This window comes from Camarhynchus parvulus, chromosome Z (genome assembly GCF_901933205.1).
Source record: "Camarhynchus parvulus chromosome Z, STF_HiC, whole genome shotgun sequence".
Classification (NCBI taxonomy): Eukaryota; Metazoa; Chordata; class Aves; order Passeriformes; family Thraupidae; genus Camarhynchus; species Camarhynchus parvulus.
In genome coordinates this window covers 69,127,079-69,140,404 of record NC_044601.1, presented here as the reverse complement: position 1 = coordinate 69,140,404, position 13,326 = coordinate 69,127,079, and the positions used below count along the sequence as shown (strand labels likewise).

General features: G+C 39.7%; 1 protein-coding gene across 3 annotated transcripts in view; it reads left to right on the top strand.

The window, feature by feature from the left end:
- Positions 1-13,326, top strand: part of DYM (dymeclin) — a 209,696-nt gene that overhangs the window by 5,673 nt on the left and 190,697 nt on the right. For all 3 annotated transcript variants that reach the window (XM_030969399.1, XM_030969398.1, XM_030969400.1), the window contains exon 2: positions 6,461-6,638. In XM_030969399.1, the coding sequence (XP_030825259.1) occupies positions 6,499-6,638 (140 nt within the window). In that variant the 5' untranslated portion in view covers positions 6,461-6,498. The remainder of the gene's footprint in view (positions 1-6,460; positions 6,639-13,326) is intronic.

Below are 13,326 nucleotides of genomic sequence, written 5' to 3'. Positions count from 1 at the left end.
CTCATTAACTTAAAAACAGTAGGAAGCTTTTCTAATTGGTCTTGAAGGATGTGTTTATTCAATTCTGAAATGTCCCAGGCTGCTTGGTTGTGGCTAATTGGTGTATCAGAGAAGGTGAATTTTTAATAGTGGTTTGATACTGTTTGAAGATTGCTGAGCATTAAGTTATAACTGGAATATTCTGGCTCATTAACATGCTTAAAAAAAAGACTATTTCAATGCTCTCTTCTGATCTAAAATGGCAAGAATTCCTAAATTCTGAGGATTGTAAAGATTTTTTTTTCGTGAAGATCTCCTTTACTGGCATGAATTGTTATTGCCAGGTATTTCTGCATCATTAGTTTTGCTCAGCAAAATCTTACCAGTTTAATTGGTAAAACCAAAATTCTTACAGTTTTGGACCTCTTTATGTGAGAATTAGTGAGTGATCTCTGAGTAAGAACGAAGTATTTGCGTAACTGCTTTTTGTCGTAGAAAGACAAAAATATCATTTCTTGGGGGATTTTTTCAGCCTTTTTAACAGCACCAAAACTTCCCCAAAAGAGTTCTCCAAGCAGTGCAGGTAAATAAACACTTAACATGTCTGGAAAGCTGCAAAGTTGCTCAAAGAAATTGAGGCTGCCCCATCTGTGGAAGTGTTCCAGGCCAGGTTGGATGATGCTTGATGTCACCCTAGTTTTTTAAGATTTTCTAAGCCTTCTGGTATTGACATTCTTGTAGTGAACTTTCTCAGACACTTTCTGTAAACAACTGATTGTTTTGTCTTCTTTTATGGAGGAGGAGAAAGTTGATAGACTGTTGGTTTAACCAATGTCATTGGAGAGGTGTCATTGTCACCCTCCAATCCGCTGTCACTTTTGGAAAACTATAGATGTTAGAGTCAGAGAATAAACCTCTTCTTTCTTCCTTCACCTTGAGAAAGTAGTGTGCTTGTGTTCTTTTGTGTTGTATAGTGACAGCTTGGAGCAATCTGGGACAATGGTGGCAGGTGTTGCTGCCCATGGACGGGGTGAAATGGGATGGCCTTTAAAGATCCCTTCCAAAACAAACCATTCTGTGAATCTATGGAATATTACTGTAACACGAGTGAGTAGTCAGAATTTGAATATATTGTGCAGACAGTAGAATTCAAATATTGGAGCTGAACAATACGTACTGTTAATTTAACTTCTCTGTTTTCTGTTGTATGGAGAATTATGTGTAAATATATTGCAGTAGTCTCATACCTCCGTGGCAAGAATTATCTTAGGATTTTGTGGGATGCTTTAATGTCTCATGGGTGAAAGATGGTCTGAAACCTGCAGTTCTTGGATACAAATAGGAGTCAACCAAAAACCTCAGTGCAGTGCTTTGGTAATACTGAATGAGCAGCATTACATCTCATGTTCTCATCTTTACAGTGATTTTGGCTCCTTTGCTTGGAAAGAAAACAATGCCCATAGTTCATAAAGCTGCAAACTATAAAGGTAACCAGAGTCCTGCTATGTATAGATATTAAATTTTTGTTAGGTTTTAAGATGTTTCCAGTATTTTCATGTAAGTGTGTTAAGGACTCAATCTAGCAACCAGATCTCAGATGACATTGTAAAATCATGTGCATGACCATCTCAAATTCTTACACTTTAAAGCAGTAATTAAAAGAAAATCCCACAGATACGTAATTTATATTATTCAAGATGTCTGCAGACTAAGCCAGATGATCATGGCAAGCGTAATTTTGGAAGGGGGCAGCTGGCTGTACTGGACAGATAAAATTCCAGGATTAGCAATTAAGTTGTGAGACCAGTAGGAGATATAATCCTGAAAGGAACTCTAATTACTTGTCTAAACTTGTTTAAATAGAAGATGTATAGAGGATGACAAATTTTTTCCCAAGTTCAGCAGTTCACATCTGTACCTTGAGTTACACTTAGGAGCTCACACATGGCATCTATGTATTGCTGAATTGCTTTTAACTTTCTTTCAGATGAAAAATTATGTTCTTGTAAGCCTTGTTAATAATTAATTCTAAAACTTCTAGAAGAAACAATAAACTTGGGATTTATACCTACCCCTAGCAATTTGAGATTGCAATGAGTCCTGATGTGCAAAACAAACTCCCTTGTGTTGCTCTAAAGCCTCTACTGCTGCATTATGGAGCCAAGTTCTGGGGCTAAACAGATGCTGGATTTAATAGAGAATGACACTTGCAGACCAGGCTGTGATTCTTTGGAGGTGTAATAATACTGAGTTAAACTAAATGAGTTGCTAGCAAGTAATGTCTGTTTGGGGTTTTTTGAGGGGGGAGTGGGGGGGGGCAGATAAGTAGATTAACTTTTTGTAAAATCTTATTTTAATGAACCATGCATTTGTTTATTTAATGTATTTCAAGGAAAAGTAAATCAGATTTCATTGGTAATTTACTGGTAGAGTGAGGACTGACTTTCCTGGAGTGAATTTCCTGTGATTTGGTGTTTATTGGAGCTGTCCCACTTCAGCATGTGAGGAAGCAGAAGCTGTTTAACCTTGTTTTTTGCAGTTTCTTTGGGATCCACTGGAGCAGCCTTTCTGTGCAGTGGGGGCTGTTAAGGGAAAATTGTGGATAAATAAATAAATGTTTTAAATGCTGCTTAAAGCATACTGTTGTAAATCTGTTCCAAGTGCTGATGAACTTTTTATATTATCCAATAGCTTGAACCTCTACTGTCTTAACCAGCATGTGGGCACAGAGGCAGTGCCTCTTAATCAGAAGGACTGTGGACATTCAAGTGGTTACATGTTTTATGTGAGTGATCTTTTCAGCTAAAGACAGCTGTTTCTAAAAGAAATATTTGATTTGACTGCCATTTAATTTAATATTATTTAGTAGCAGCTGAATTGGAAATGTGTTTGAGATCGTGAGTAGCATGTAATCAGCTAAGTTAAAGCTTTGGGGTTAATCTGTTACTGTTGTTAAAATGCCTGGAAATTAAATGTTGATTGTTTTTTTCTATTTTAAATTATTTTTAGACATTTTTTCCTGTAGGATATTCATGAACTCTGAAGGAGAGACTTGTTTCCTGGTCATTTGCTGGCTGGAGTTCCTCAGAAATGGCTTGCTTATGTAAAGCAGGGCCTGTGGTTCAGATTGTAGGAGCTGAAGGTGCTCAGGCTGCATCATGGAGTCATTGCAGAGCACTTCATCAAGCTTTGGGATAACACAAGTTCCTGATGGAAGGAGTTAGCTTCTTGTGTCTGTAAGAAGTCATCTACAGGAAGGATCAGTAGAACTTGCTGAGGTTTTTACTTCAGAGGGGTATAGTGAGTGTAATGTACTAAGTAGAGGAAAGAAACCACCTGGGTTATAAGAGACAGAAAAAATCTGTATGTTTGTTCGATTGCTCCAAGATTTGTTGGCTCTTGAATGAGTGGAAGTCAAAGCTCATCAAGTCTCCTTATCTACAAACTACTGTCAGGTATTTAAAGCTCAAGCGAGCAGGATTATTTTGATATTTGGATGGCTTGATATTTATTTCATTTAGAGGAGAAAATAATCAGCCAGTGCCTTATTTTACTGTCACTTTGGGGAAGGTTTGTGGAATGAAAAATGTTCTCTGTGGTTTGGAGGGAGCCAGCTGGGCATTAGGGCTGGAGGGCTCACGAGGGGCTCCACAGCTTGTCATGTTGCTTGGGAGCATGGCTGTGGAACTGGGCATGTTCTTGGGCACTGTGATTTGACACTGACTCTGAAAACAGACAAATTTTGCTAAGACTTGCTGTTAAAGCCCTCCTTGTTTTGGATTTTGTCTTAATGGTGTTGAACCTGCTGGCATGGCATAGGAAATCTGGAAAGCAAATGTGATTCCTTTTCAAGAATTAGCTTGAAACCTGTTCCAGTTGCTGTCATATTTCTGGGAAGGTGATTTAAATGTGGGGGGCTTTGGGAGCTGCAGTGATCTGTAAGAGTAACTTGTAAATGGAGAATGTGGTGACTCATTTTAGGAGAGCAGGATAAGGGTTTTGGGCACTGTCAGTGCTCTGGCATGGAGAACTCAAGAGTTCCAGGTGGAGGTGGAGGCATTTGAAGGCAGGGCTCCAGCTGCCTCTTGGTTCTCTTCACCACTGGTTGTTTGTCTTGGAGCAAGTAAGCTGGAAAACATGAGCAGAGAATGGGAACTTGAAGCAGACACAGACTAGGCTTGTTTTTTCTCCAAGAAATAAAGGTTTAAATGTAGGGCCTTTAAGCCATTTAGAGGGACAGGGCTTGTGTCAAAATGTAGGTTCTGGGGCAACAGCATCACTGTTGGCTTTTGCAGTAGTGAACATGTTGCAGACACATCAGGTTGGATGGGGCTTGGAGCAACCTGGTCCAGTACAAGGTGTCCCTGCCTGTAGAGTCTCCTACAAATAAAATTTAGAAAATAATCACCATTTCCCCCCCCCCTTTTTTTTTTTTTTGTTAGGATCTCACATTTTAAAGATCTCTGTAATATTTTATATTCTACTCTATGACTGTGCTGGCCCTTTGTTGTTTCTGACGTATTTGTGTACTTTGCAGTTGCTCTAAATCTCAAATATGAATTCCATGATGACTCCTAATGGTACAGCTTTTTGTTTCTCTCTAGTAAGCTTTCTTCATATTTACACAGTTCTTTATTAATATTAATTGCTCTTAGAAGTATCTTTTCTGGAAGTAATTGCTTCTGTGAAGTTGATGAGTGTAAGAGTATCAGTATGGTCGTGATCCTTGTGTCTGATATCTTGTATCTGATACTTCGCATCTGTGTCTTTGTAGAAACCAAGGGAAAAGTTGCTGCTGGGTAGTAGCTTACATCTTCTGATACAGCTGTGCCTTTTCTTATGTTTTCCGCCAGCTCAGGAGTTAGTATTTAGGTTGCAGTTCATGTTGCATGGCACTTTTATCTTGATGGCGATGCCTTTTTTCATACAAACTTTTAAACCAATCAGTCATGGTTATTTTGTCCCAAAAGGTTGAAGTTTATTGAAGTTGATGCCCGGGAGAGATGTGAAGTGCTTGGGATTATACCTGGGACATAGTCGATAGTATTGTGTTGGTTTCTTAGTTAATTAAATTCTTTATAAAAATGAGAAGCAGCATGAAGATTTTAAACCTTCTCATTCCTCACACAGATCAAGTACAACACATGTAATAAGAGGGTTTGGAGTGCCAGGTTCTGCAGTGTTCCATCAAAAAGCAGTTGTGTTTCTGATGTGTTCATTTTATGGCTCTTTCCCTTTGAAGTAGTTGCCTGGAAGGAGCAGTGTTATTTCACAGAGGTCAGGAGATTAATGTATGGTCCGTAGTACCTTTGCTTACTTGATAGCAGTATGATAAGAGCTGTTAAGGCAGGAACTTTGAAGGTGTAGATTGTTGGTGGTATGCAGGAGTTAGCTGCATCTTCACAGAAGTAGTAATTTTCTATCTGTGCATATTGTCCTGAGTTGACTCTATGATGCTTTTATCGCCAAATTGTCTCATTTGTTTATGCTGAATAATAATAAGTTTTGCACCTTTAAGACTTGTTGCAGAGTGAAGGGGGGAGAGAAGAAGTGTGCAGTTTGTTTTCAGACACTGGACTCACTCCCCTGCGTTCCTCTCCCTGAACTGTGTTTTCTGTGATGAGCAGACAGCAGGACAGAGAGCTCTCCTTTTGCTTTGAGTTAGTTTTAGCTGGCTGAGGCAAAGAAGTTCCCTAGACTGTAGTTTTTTCCCTTTTCTTTACCTCTTGGAACCTGCTCTGGACTGAACACCCAGGGGAGCACCAGCAGCTCGCACCTGTGGCCACTGGGCTGGGCTGGGCCTGGTCTGCGACAAATTCCAGCACCAGGAGGACTGATAAGAGACTAAGTGAGCTGAGCTGCAACCCGGGGACAGGGGGTTTCTCAGTTTGTCATCTTTTTTAGAGCGGCAAGGAGTTTTATTGCTTAATATTGTTTAAGTTCTATTGTTTAATAAACAGCTTTTTTCCACTTTTCTTCAAAGAAGTATTTTCTCCCGGACCAGTGGGGGCGATTGAATTTACCTTCCTACCAGAACTCATTTAGAGACTCTCTCCCAAATTTTGCTCTAAACCAAGACACATATTCAGTTCGAAAACATATTTCTGAATAGTATGTCAGCTTGGCACCCCCATTAAAATTGTGAATTCTATTCTCGTAATTTTCCCCACTGCTAGCAGCCTTGTCACTGATATGGCTGTGAAGCAGTGTTCTTGCTGGCTATAATTTATTAAAATACAAATGAGATGCTGACTGAAGCAATAGCACAAAAACTTCTATCTTTATTGACCAAAGATGTTATAGTCGAAAGTTTGTTGAAAGGAAATCTTTCTGATATATTCCTATGTGCCTGATTCCTACATCTTAGTAATTTTTCACGGACGTGATCTAAAGCTTTACTGGTGGCTAACTCAGGGTCTACATATTCCTTATTTGTGCAAAAGACTTAAAATATTTCTTTCTTCTGTTTTGTTCCTCAAAGAAATGAAAATTTAGAAAAACCTTTGCCAAATAAAGAAGATGGGAGCGAATAGCAGCAGCATCAGTGAGCTTCCAGAAAATGAGTACTTACAGAAACTGTCAGGATCAGAGCCCATCTCTGAGAATGACCCGTTCTGGAATCAGCTTCTGTCTTTTAGCTTCACCACTCCAACAAACAGGTAAGAGGGTGTTGAAGAGCTGGCTTTGATAATATGTTTATAGAATTGACCAGTCTGAAAGCAAATGAGTGGTTATGTTAATTATTCCTGTTTTAGGTAGCAGAGGAATAAATGCCTGTGTAAAATAGGTTGTTGTCTCTAAGTTTGGAAGCCACCTCTTCCATTCCTGTGGGTTTCTTTCTTCTTCGTAATAGCTGTAATTGCTATTCATTCTCCTGGTAAAGGTCAGAAATAGGGTCTGTAGTGTTGGGGGAGCCTTTTTTCCTTGTTGTTTTAGGAAGCTTTCTTTTCCTTTGGTATAGCCTTTGGGTTGACTGGATTTGCTGAAGATTCCAACATTTGATGTTTCCTCTCAATGTAGAGTGAATTGTACTTCTTGCATGATTTAATTGTAGGTTAGCTTTTGAGTTGCTTAGTCTATATGGCTTTTTTTCACCGTCTTTACATCTTAAAAAGAAATTTGGTGTGTATTTTCTGTAAAAATATTTTCTAAATACCTAAAATTCTAGCTTTGAGTGCCTTTTCATTCCAGAAAGTGGTGTAGGTATAAATAAAATCAGTATGTTTTAGAGGATCCATAGCACATCTCCAGAAGCAGAGAATTTAAGTTCTTGTAACTTCTGTTAGCCCAACTCCATTGCTAAATTCCTTGGCCTGTGAGTAGATTATCAGTCTTACAAGAACAGTCTGATATTAATATCTTCAAGTGTTGCTTAAACTATTTTTACAGTTTTCAGCATAAAACTGGTGCTTCTCTGTAAGTGAAAGTTCAGGCAACTGGAATGGAAAATGGTTAAGGTAAATAACTGGGAAGTATTTACTAGGTGCTATTTTTATAAAGAGTGAGGAGGAAGAGGAAGTATTTTGGCTTCTGCCTGGAGAGAATAGCCAGAGTTTTGGAAGAAGGGACAGGGGTGTGGAGGGCTGTAAAGCTGGTAAAGGGCAGTATGGAATTGGGAGTGTGCAAACAAGCAGTTTTGTTTCCTCTAAGATCCCTGAAGACAAGATTTCTTTACAGCCTACCCATGACTAATAAGATTGACAGTATTCTAAAAACTTATATAATACTTTGTTGTTTGCGTTAATAATAATTACATATAAAACCCCACCAATTTCTTTTTTTGGTCTATTTTTCTTTGTTCACCATGAAAGTTAAGGAGTTTTTCTTAGCTTGTTTTGCAGCTTTTTTGTGCCTATTTCATGAAATTCAGATCCAGTGCAGAGTAAATTTGCTAAAAAAGAACCCCAAATCAAGAAAGCAAAAACCTAACCAAACAAAAAAACCTCAAGCAAGAAACATAATTAAAAAGACAAGAAGTCCAATAAAATGATCCAAATGCAAGTTGAAAGCTTTAATTAGCTGAACACCAGATGGTGCTCTTGCCTGGGAGCTAGAGAAGAAATATTTTTAGAGACATCTTTTCTGCAGCTTAGTATTGGAAGGAAACATAAATTTCCCATTTAGTTGCATCTACCTGAGACAACCATTGGCAAGTGAAATCGGGCTGTGTTGGCTGCACAGCACTCTCAGCATTTGTCTATATCAGATAACCTTGCCTGCAGGAATGGAACAATAGAGGTCAATGTCAATTTCTGAGATTGAAATCTTCCAAATTACCAAATTAACTCTTTTTTTAATGAGGCATAAGTGTCACGAGCAAGATGCTTGTTTTGATTTGTGGAAAGGAGCCAGTTTTCACCTGTCATACAGGACAGAGTCTTACAGTTTTCTTCTCTTTTTAAATTCACTTTTTCTGGTTTGTTGCAAAACTAGTGACTGTTTGCAAGTATTATTTGGAGCAGTTTAAGTGTTTTGTGTTGGTTTTTTTCTGGAGGCAGTTGGTGATACTTCAGAGTAAAAGATCTGTTTCCTGAAGTTTTTGCAAAGGGACTGACGTGATCCCCAGGGAGAAGAGGGCTGTCTTCCCTGGGTGCTGCTTTGGATATAATTCTGTTCCACATATGTCAGTACCATAGGGGAGGAGGCAGAGAAAATCACTAGAAGAGAATGTGGTAGACAAGTTCATGTTCGTAGGAAAAGCAATCAGCCAAACCCAAACGATCCAAGCAAAAACCAGCGAGGTGGGTGAGTGGTGAGGCTGGGGTAGATTTACTCCTTTCAGCAACAGATGCCAAACAAATTTCCCTTGTTGTCAAGAAGCATTGGTCATAGCAAGGAAACAGTATCTGCAAGGAAGGATTCCAAGGGAAATCTGAATCAGTGTAACACTTTTACGTGTATGCTTTTTCTAGTTAGGAACTTGTGACTAGTGCTTTGCTTTACAGATGCTGTTCCAAGTTAGTCCAGGTGCGGTAGATCCCAGGTGTCAAGCAGAGCTGGATCTTCTGTGGAACAGTAGTTTTTGTGCCTTGGCTTGAGAGATGGGGAATGTCTTGTTACTTCAAGAAACATGAATACATGATACCAGATCTTAAAAATAGCACCACTTTTGGCACTCTGCTGTCTTCATTTTCGTATGCTTTGTGTCTCCTGGCACTTTGTATTTCTTCATTTGTCCTTGTTTTGCTTTTCTCTCTTTCTCCTTTCAGTTTGGTTGATCTCTTCCTCCTTTTATCCATGTCTCATCTTCATGGTTCTCTTTTTTGTTTTTTTTTTCCTGACCTCTACCTGACTGAATGGGTTAATCTCTCTTTTTCTGATTCCATGTGAAATTGTTTAGCATTGCTTATTTACTGAGCCGCGCCTTCTTTACTGGTTTTGTTTTTTTCAGTCCTGTTGACTTTTTGGTCTGTTTCTGTGAAGAACACAAGGTAGTTTTCTGTATGGAATAGTTTGTTTCTGTATGGTAAAGTTTGCCAAATACCAGTGCTGCTGACTGCAAAGTTGCTTTATCTCTGTCAGCATTGATGCAAGATGCTCTTGCCTTTTCACTATCTCTTCCAGTGTTGATATTGTTCTTCTGTAGGTTTAATTAGGAGCTAATCTATCTGGGAAACACAGCAGAAGTGTTTAGTTTTTCAGCCAAGATAATTCCCAACAGTGATTCATAGCTTGGCACCACAAAACAATTCTGGCATGATGAGGGGTTGATTTTTTGGGGCACAGCAGCCTATTGAGCTAAAAGGTGGGATTGCTTAAACCTGCTTTGCCATCCAAAAATGAACAGGAGAATGTGATCAAAGCAGAGCTTGCTGCGAGGAGTCTAATATTCTGCCTTCCTGGGCTGTTTGTTCTTCCTCTCATACTGTTAATTTTCTTAATAATTAGGCAAATACTAAGAGGGACTATCAGTTGTCAGTAATCAGAAATGAGGTGATGGTGAATTCCTGCTCGCTGCCTGTGACTCCCCTGGCATGAGTGAATAGTAACAGCCACAGCCAGCCTGGATATCTGGCACGTAAAGAAAGCCACTGGGCCTTTCACAGCCTAGGAGTGGGAGCAGATAAGTGGTACAAACATAAATGACATTCCAAGGAACAGCTGCCAGCAGTTTAGTTTTAGGTTGCCTCACGCTTTTCACTGTAAGAGGTTTATTGCGATATCATCTTCCATAAAGCAAATCATGCGTGCTAAGCAGGTACTGCTGAAGTGTCTGTGGAGGCATTTCTGGTTTCAGCCATTAGGAAGTACTTGGTACTCCAATTTCACACTCCTGCATGTTCCTGTTTTTTTCCTTCACAGGTCCTTATTTGTGGCACAGAATGGACTTGTGGGACCTGAATTAAAATCTGTATAAATCTGCCACTTCTATACTTTAGATGACTACCCTATCAATCCAATAGTGTTTGGTTATTGGAAAAATTAAATACAGCTTCTCTGGAAGGTTTTTTTAGTGCTGTCAGGATTAAGAGCTATGAGGTTTGCTTTGGAGTGTTAGCTCTCAGTCTAGGCAGACTTTGTGTTTGTCTGACTTTTCTGTGATTTGGTACCAAGAATGCAGCCTCCTCCTTAGTGGTGGTATTAGTTACAATTATTTTCTGATGGAAAACTTAAAGTTAACTAAAGCAGAACTTGCTGAAAATCATGTGCTTAATATTTACTGCTCTGCTTTGTTCCTTCCCCAGAGTTATAAATGAGTTGGTGGTTCAAGAATAATGTGCATGGGCCTTTAATGGAAAGACATAGAGATGGGAAGCTTTTATGTTTCCTTACCATGCTACATTTTTTAAATGGTACAATAAATCATACCCTGCCTTGTACTCTTTGATGTCTGTCCTCCAACTACGCCTTTAAAATCAGCATTCCCACAGTATGAATTTAGTCAATGCCCCGGTTCTTCTGTTTTGTGTTCAATGGCAAAGAAAAAAGGCCTTACTATGAGGAAAAAACTGTCAGGAAAGCTGCTTGTTTTATTTTCCACCCCCTCCTTTTTTAGAGGGCTACTTGTCTGCTTTGGTTTGGTTCTTTTTCTTACCATGTTAAGGGCAGGTGTTGTGATGTGAATATGTTTATAATTGCAGCTTTTAGGCAGAACGCTTTCTCTTGCTATGTGGAGATACTTTAAGAGAAGTCACTGCAACTTTGAAACATCTTCTATTGTGGTGCTATTAAAAGAAAAGTGGATAAAACCACGTTCTTCAAAGTTGGCTGCTGCCAGGAAACAGCCTTCACTGTCTTAATATTTATCGTTTTGCTGAAGACTGATTGTTAGTAAATTTAAAGTAAGGCAGTTGAATTCAACCATTTAAAAATAATCCTATTTATAATGCCACTGTTTTTGGTTTTTTTCCTTTTTCTTTTTTTCCTTCCTTTTCTTTTTCGAAGTAATACTTTTTACAAAAACATCCTGCTGACTGCAGGATCCTGCTTTTTGGTTGTAAGAAGCCAGAAATAAAAATTTACAGTCTTTGAAAATGATGAAATTTTATTGATTAATAGACTGCTCAGTTAGCCATTTTTTCCCATCTCTACTGAAAAGAGGTTTTCTTACAGAAAACTAACTTCCTGATGAAGAAACTCTGCACTGTGATGAGTGATTGCAAACACAAAGTGATTAAATCCCAAAGAAATAGTGATTATCCTTGATTACTCTTTACTTTCACCACTGATGTGTGATAGCTGCAGTCACACAGATGCTGCCTGTGTCTGGAGCAGCTTTTAGTGACAATTGGTATGCAAAATATTCTTATTACGTAGTGTTAAGATGTTACAGAAAATAATCACTGCCACTGTAAAACCTCTCCTCTTTGGATACCTTTAAAATAAACAAAGACAAACCAATTTTCTTTAAACAAGGCTGTGCTGTCAAGGAAGCAAATTTCACTAAAATTAATATTTTAGTTTTGCTGAAGTCTGTGGGCTTAGCCTCTACATAAAAGAAAAGCAAATAAAATAAAGTATTTTTTTTCTTTTATTAAGTACGTTGAAAATGCTGGCCATCAGATCACAGCATGAGGGAGGAACTGCTGTGAAGCCTGGATTTTTTTCCTGAAGTGTGTGGGAAGCAACCATGCACCTCACAAATTTGCTTGTATCCAAGTGAGCTGGTAAAGTCTGTATAGTTAAGAATATTCTGATTTGAATCTATTCTGTTTGCCCCCGATGTTCACAGCCTGTTTGAATCCCCACATCAGGTGGTGCCTTTTGTTCATTTCTTGGAAAACTGTAGAACTGGTGAATATGTAAATATGTACTACTCTGTGGAAGCGAGGTGGTTCAGTGCAGGTTGTGCCAATTGAAGTACATGTGCAAACTCACCTAGGTCACTGTGATCCTTCTGTTAAAGGCCCGTGGCTTGAAGCTGGTGTCACAGAAGCACAGAACAGTTTGAGTTGGAAGGGATCTTAAAAATCATCCAATTCCACACCCCTGCCACGGGCAGGGACACCTTCCACTATACCAGGTTGCTCCAGGCCTTGTCCAGCCTGGCCTTGAACACTTCCAGGGATGGGGCAGCCACAGCTGCTTTGGGCAACCTGTGCAAGGGCCCAACCTCCCTCAGAGGTTGTTTGTTCCCTATGCATGTGACTAGTTTCCACAGAGGTGTCTTGTCCAGGGCAGAGCTTCCTGGATGTTACTGGAGTGCCTGGGTTTCTTGCTGATCCTCAGCAGAGCCATCAACAGCAGGCAGAGTTGACTTTTCATACTCACTGCCTGCTTGTTACTAGCAATAGAATTATAGATAATCTGTTTCACATTGCGAATATACCAAATGTTTCTCATAGAGCAGGGAATATTTTACACTCCATCCTTAACAATTCTGTCCTTTACTTTTATGTGTTCTAACCCATGTCACCAAGTGCTACATCCGCATGGCTTTTAAATCCCTCCCATGATGGCAACTCCACCACTGCCCAGGGAAGCTGTGCCAGGGCTGGACAGCCCTTTCCATGAATAAATTTTCCTCAATATCCAAGCTGACCCTCCCCTGGCACAGCCTGAGGCCGTTCCCTCTCCTCCTGTCCCTGTTCTCTGGGAGCACAGCCCGACCCCCCCGGCTGTCCCCTCCTGTCAGGAGCTGTGCAGAACCACAAGGGCCCCCTGAACCTCCTTTGCTCCAGGCTCAGCCCCTTCCCAGGTCCTTCAGCTGCTTCTCATCAGATTTGTGCTCCAGACATGTATTTGACAGATACTTGACAACAGGGCAGTCCGTATTCCTCAGGTGAGAGTTCTAATTCTGGTGAGAGTTCAAATTCAGAGAGAATTGGAACTTTTATTTGTGATCAGTGCAGTGAAGGAGCTTCACTTTATCAGTCCTTGCTCTTGTTAGGGCTGAAATACAATTCA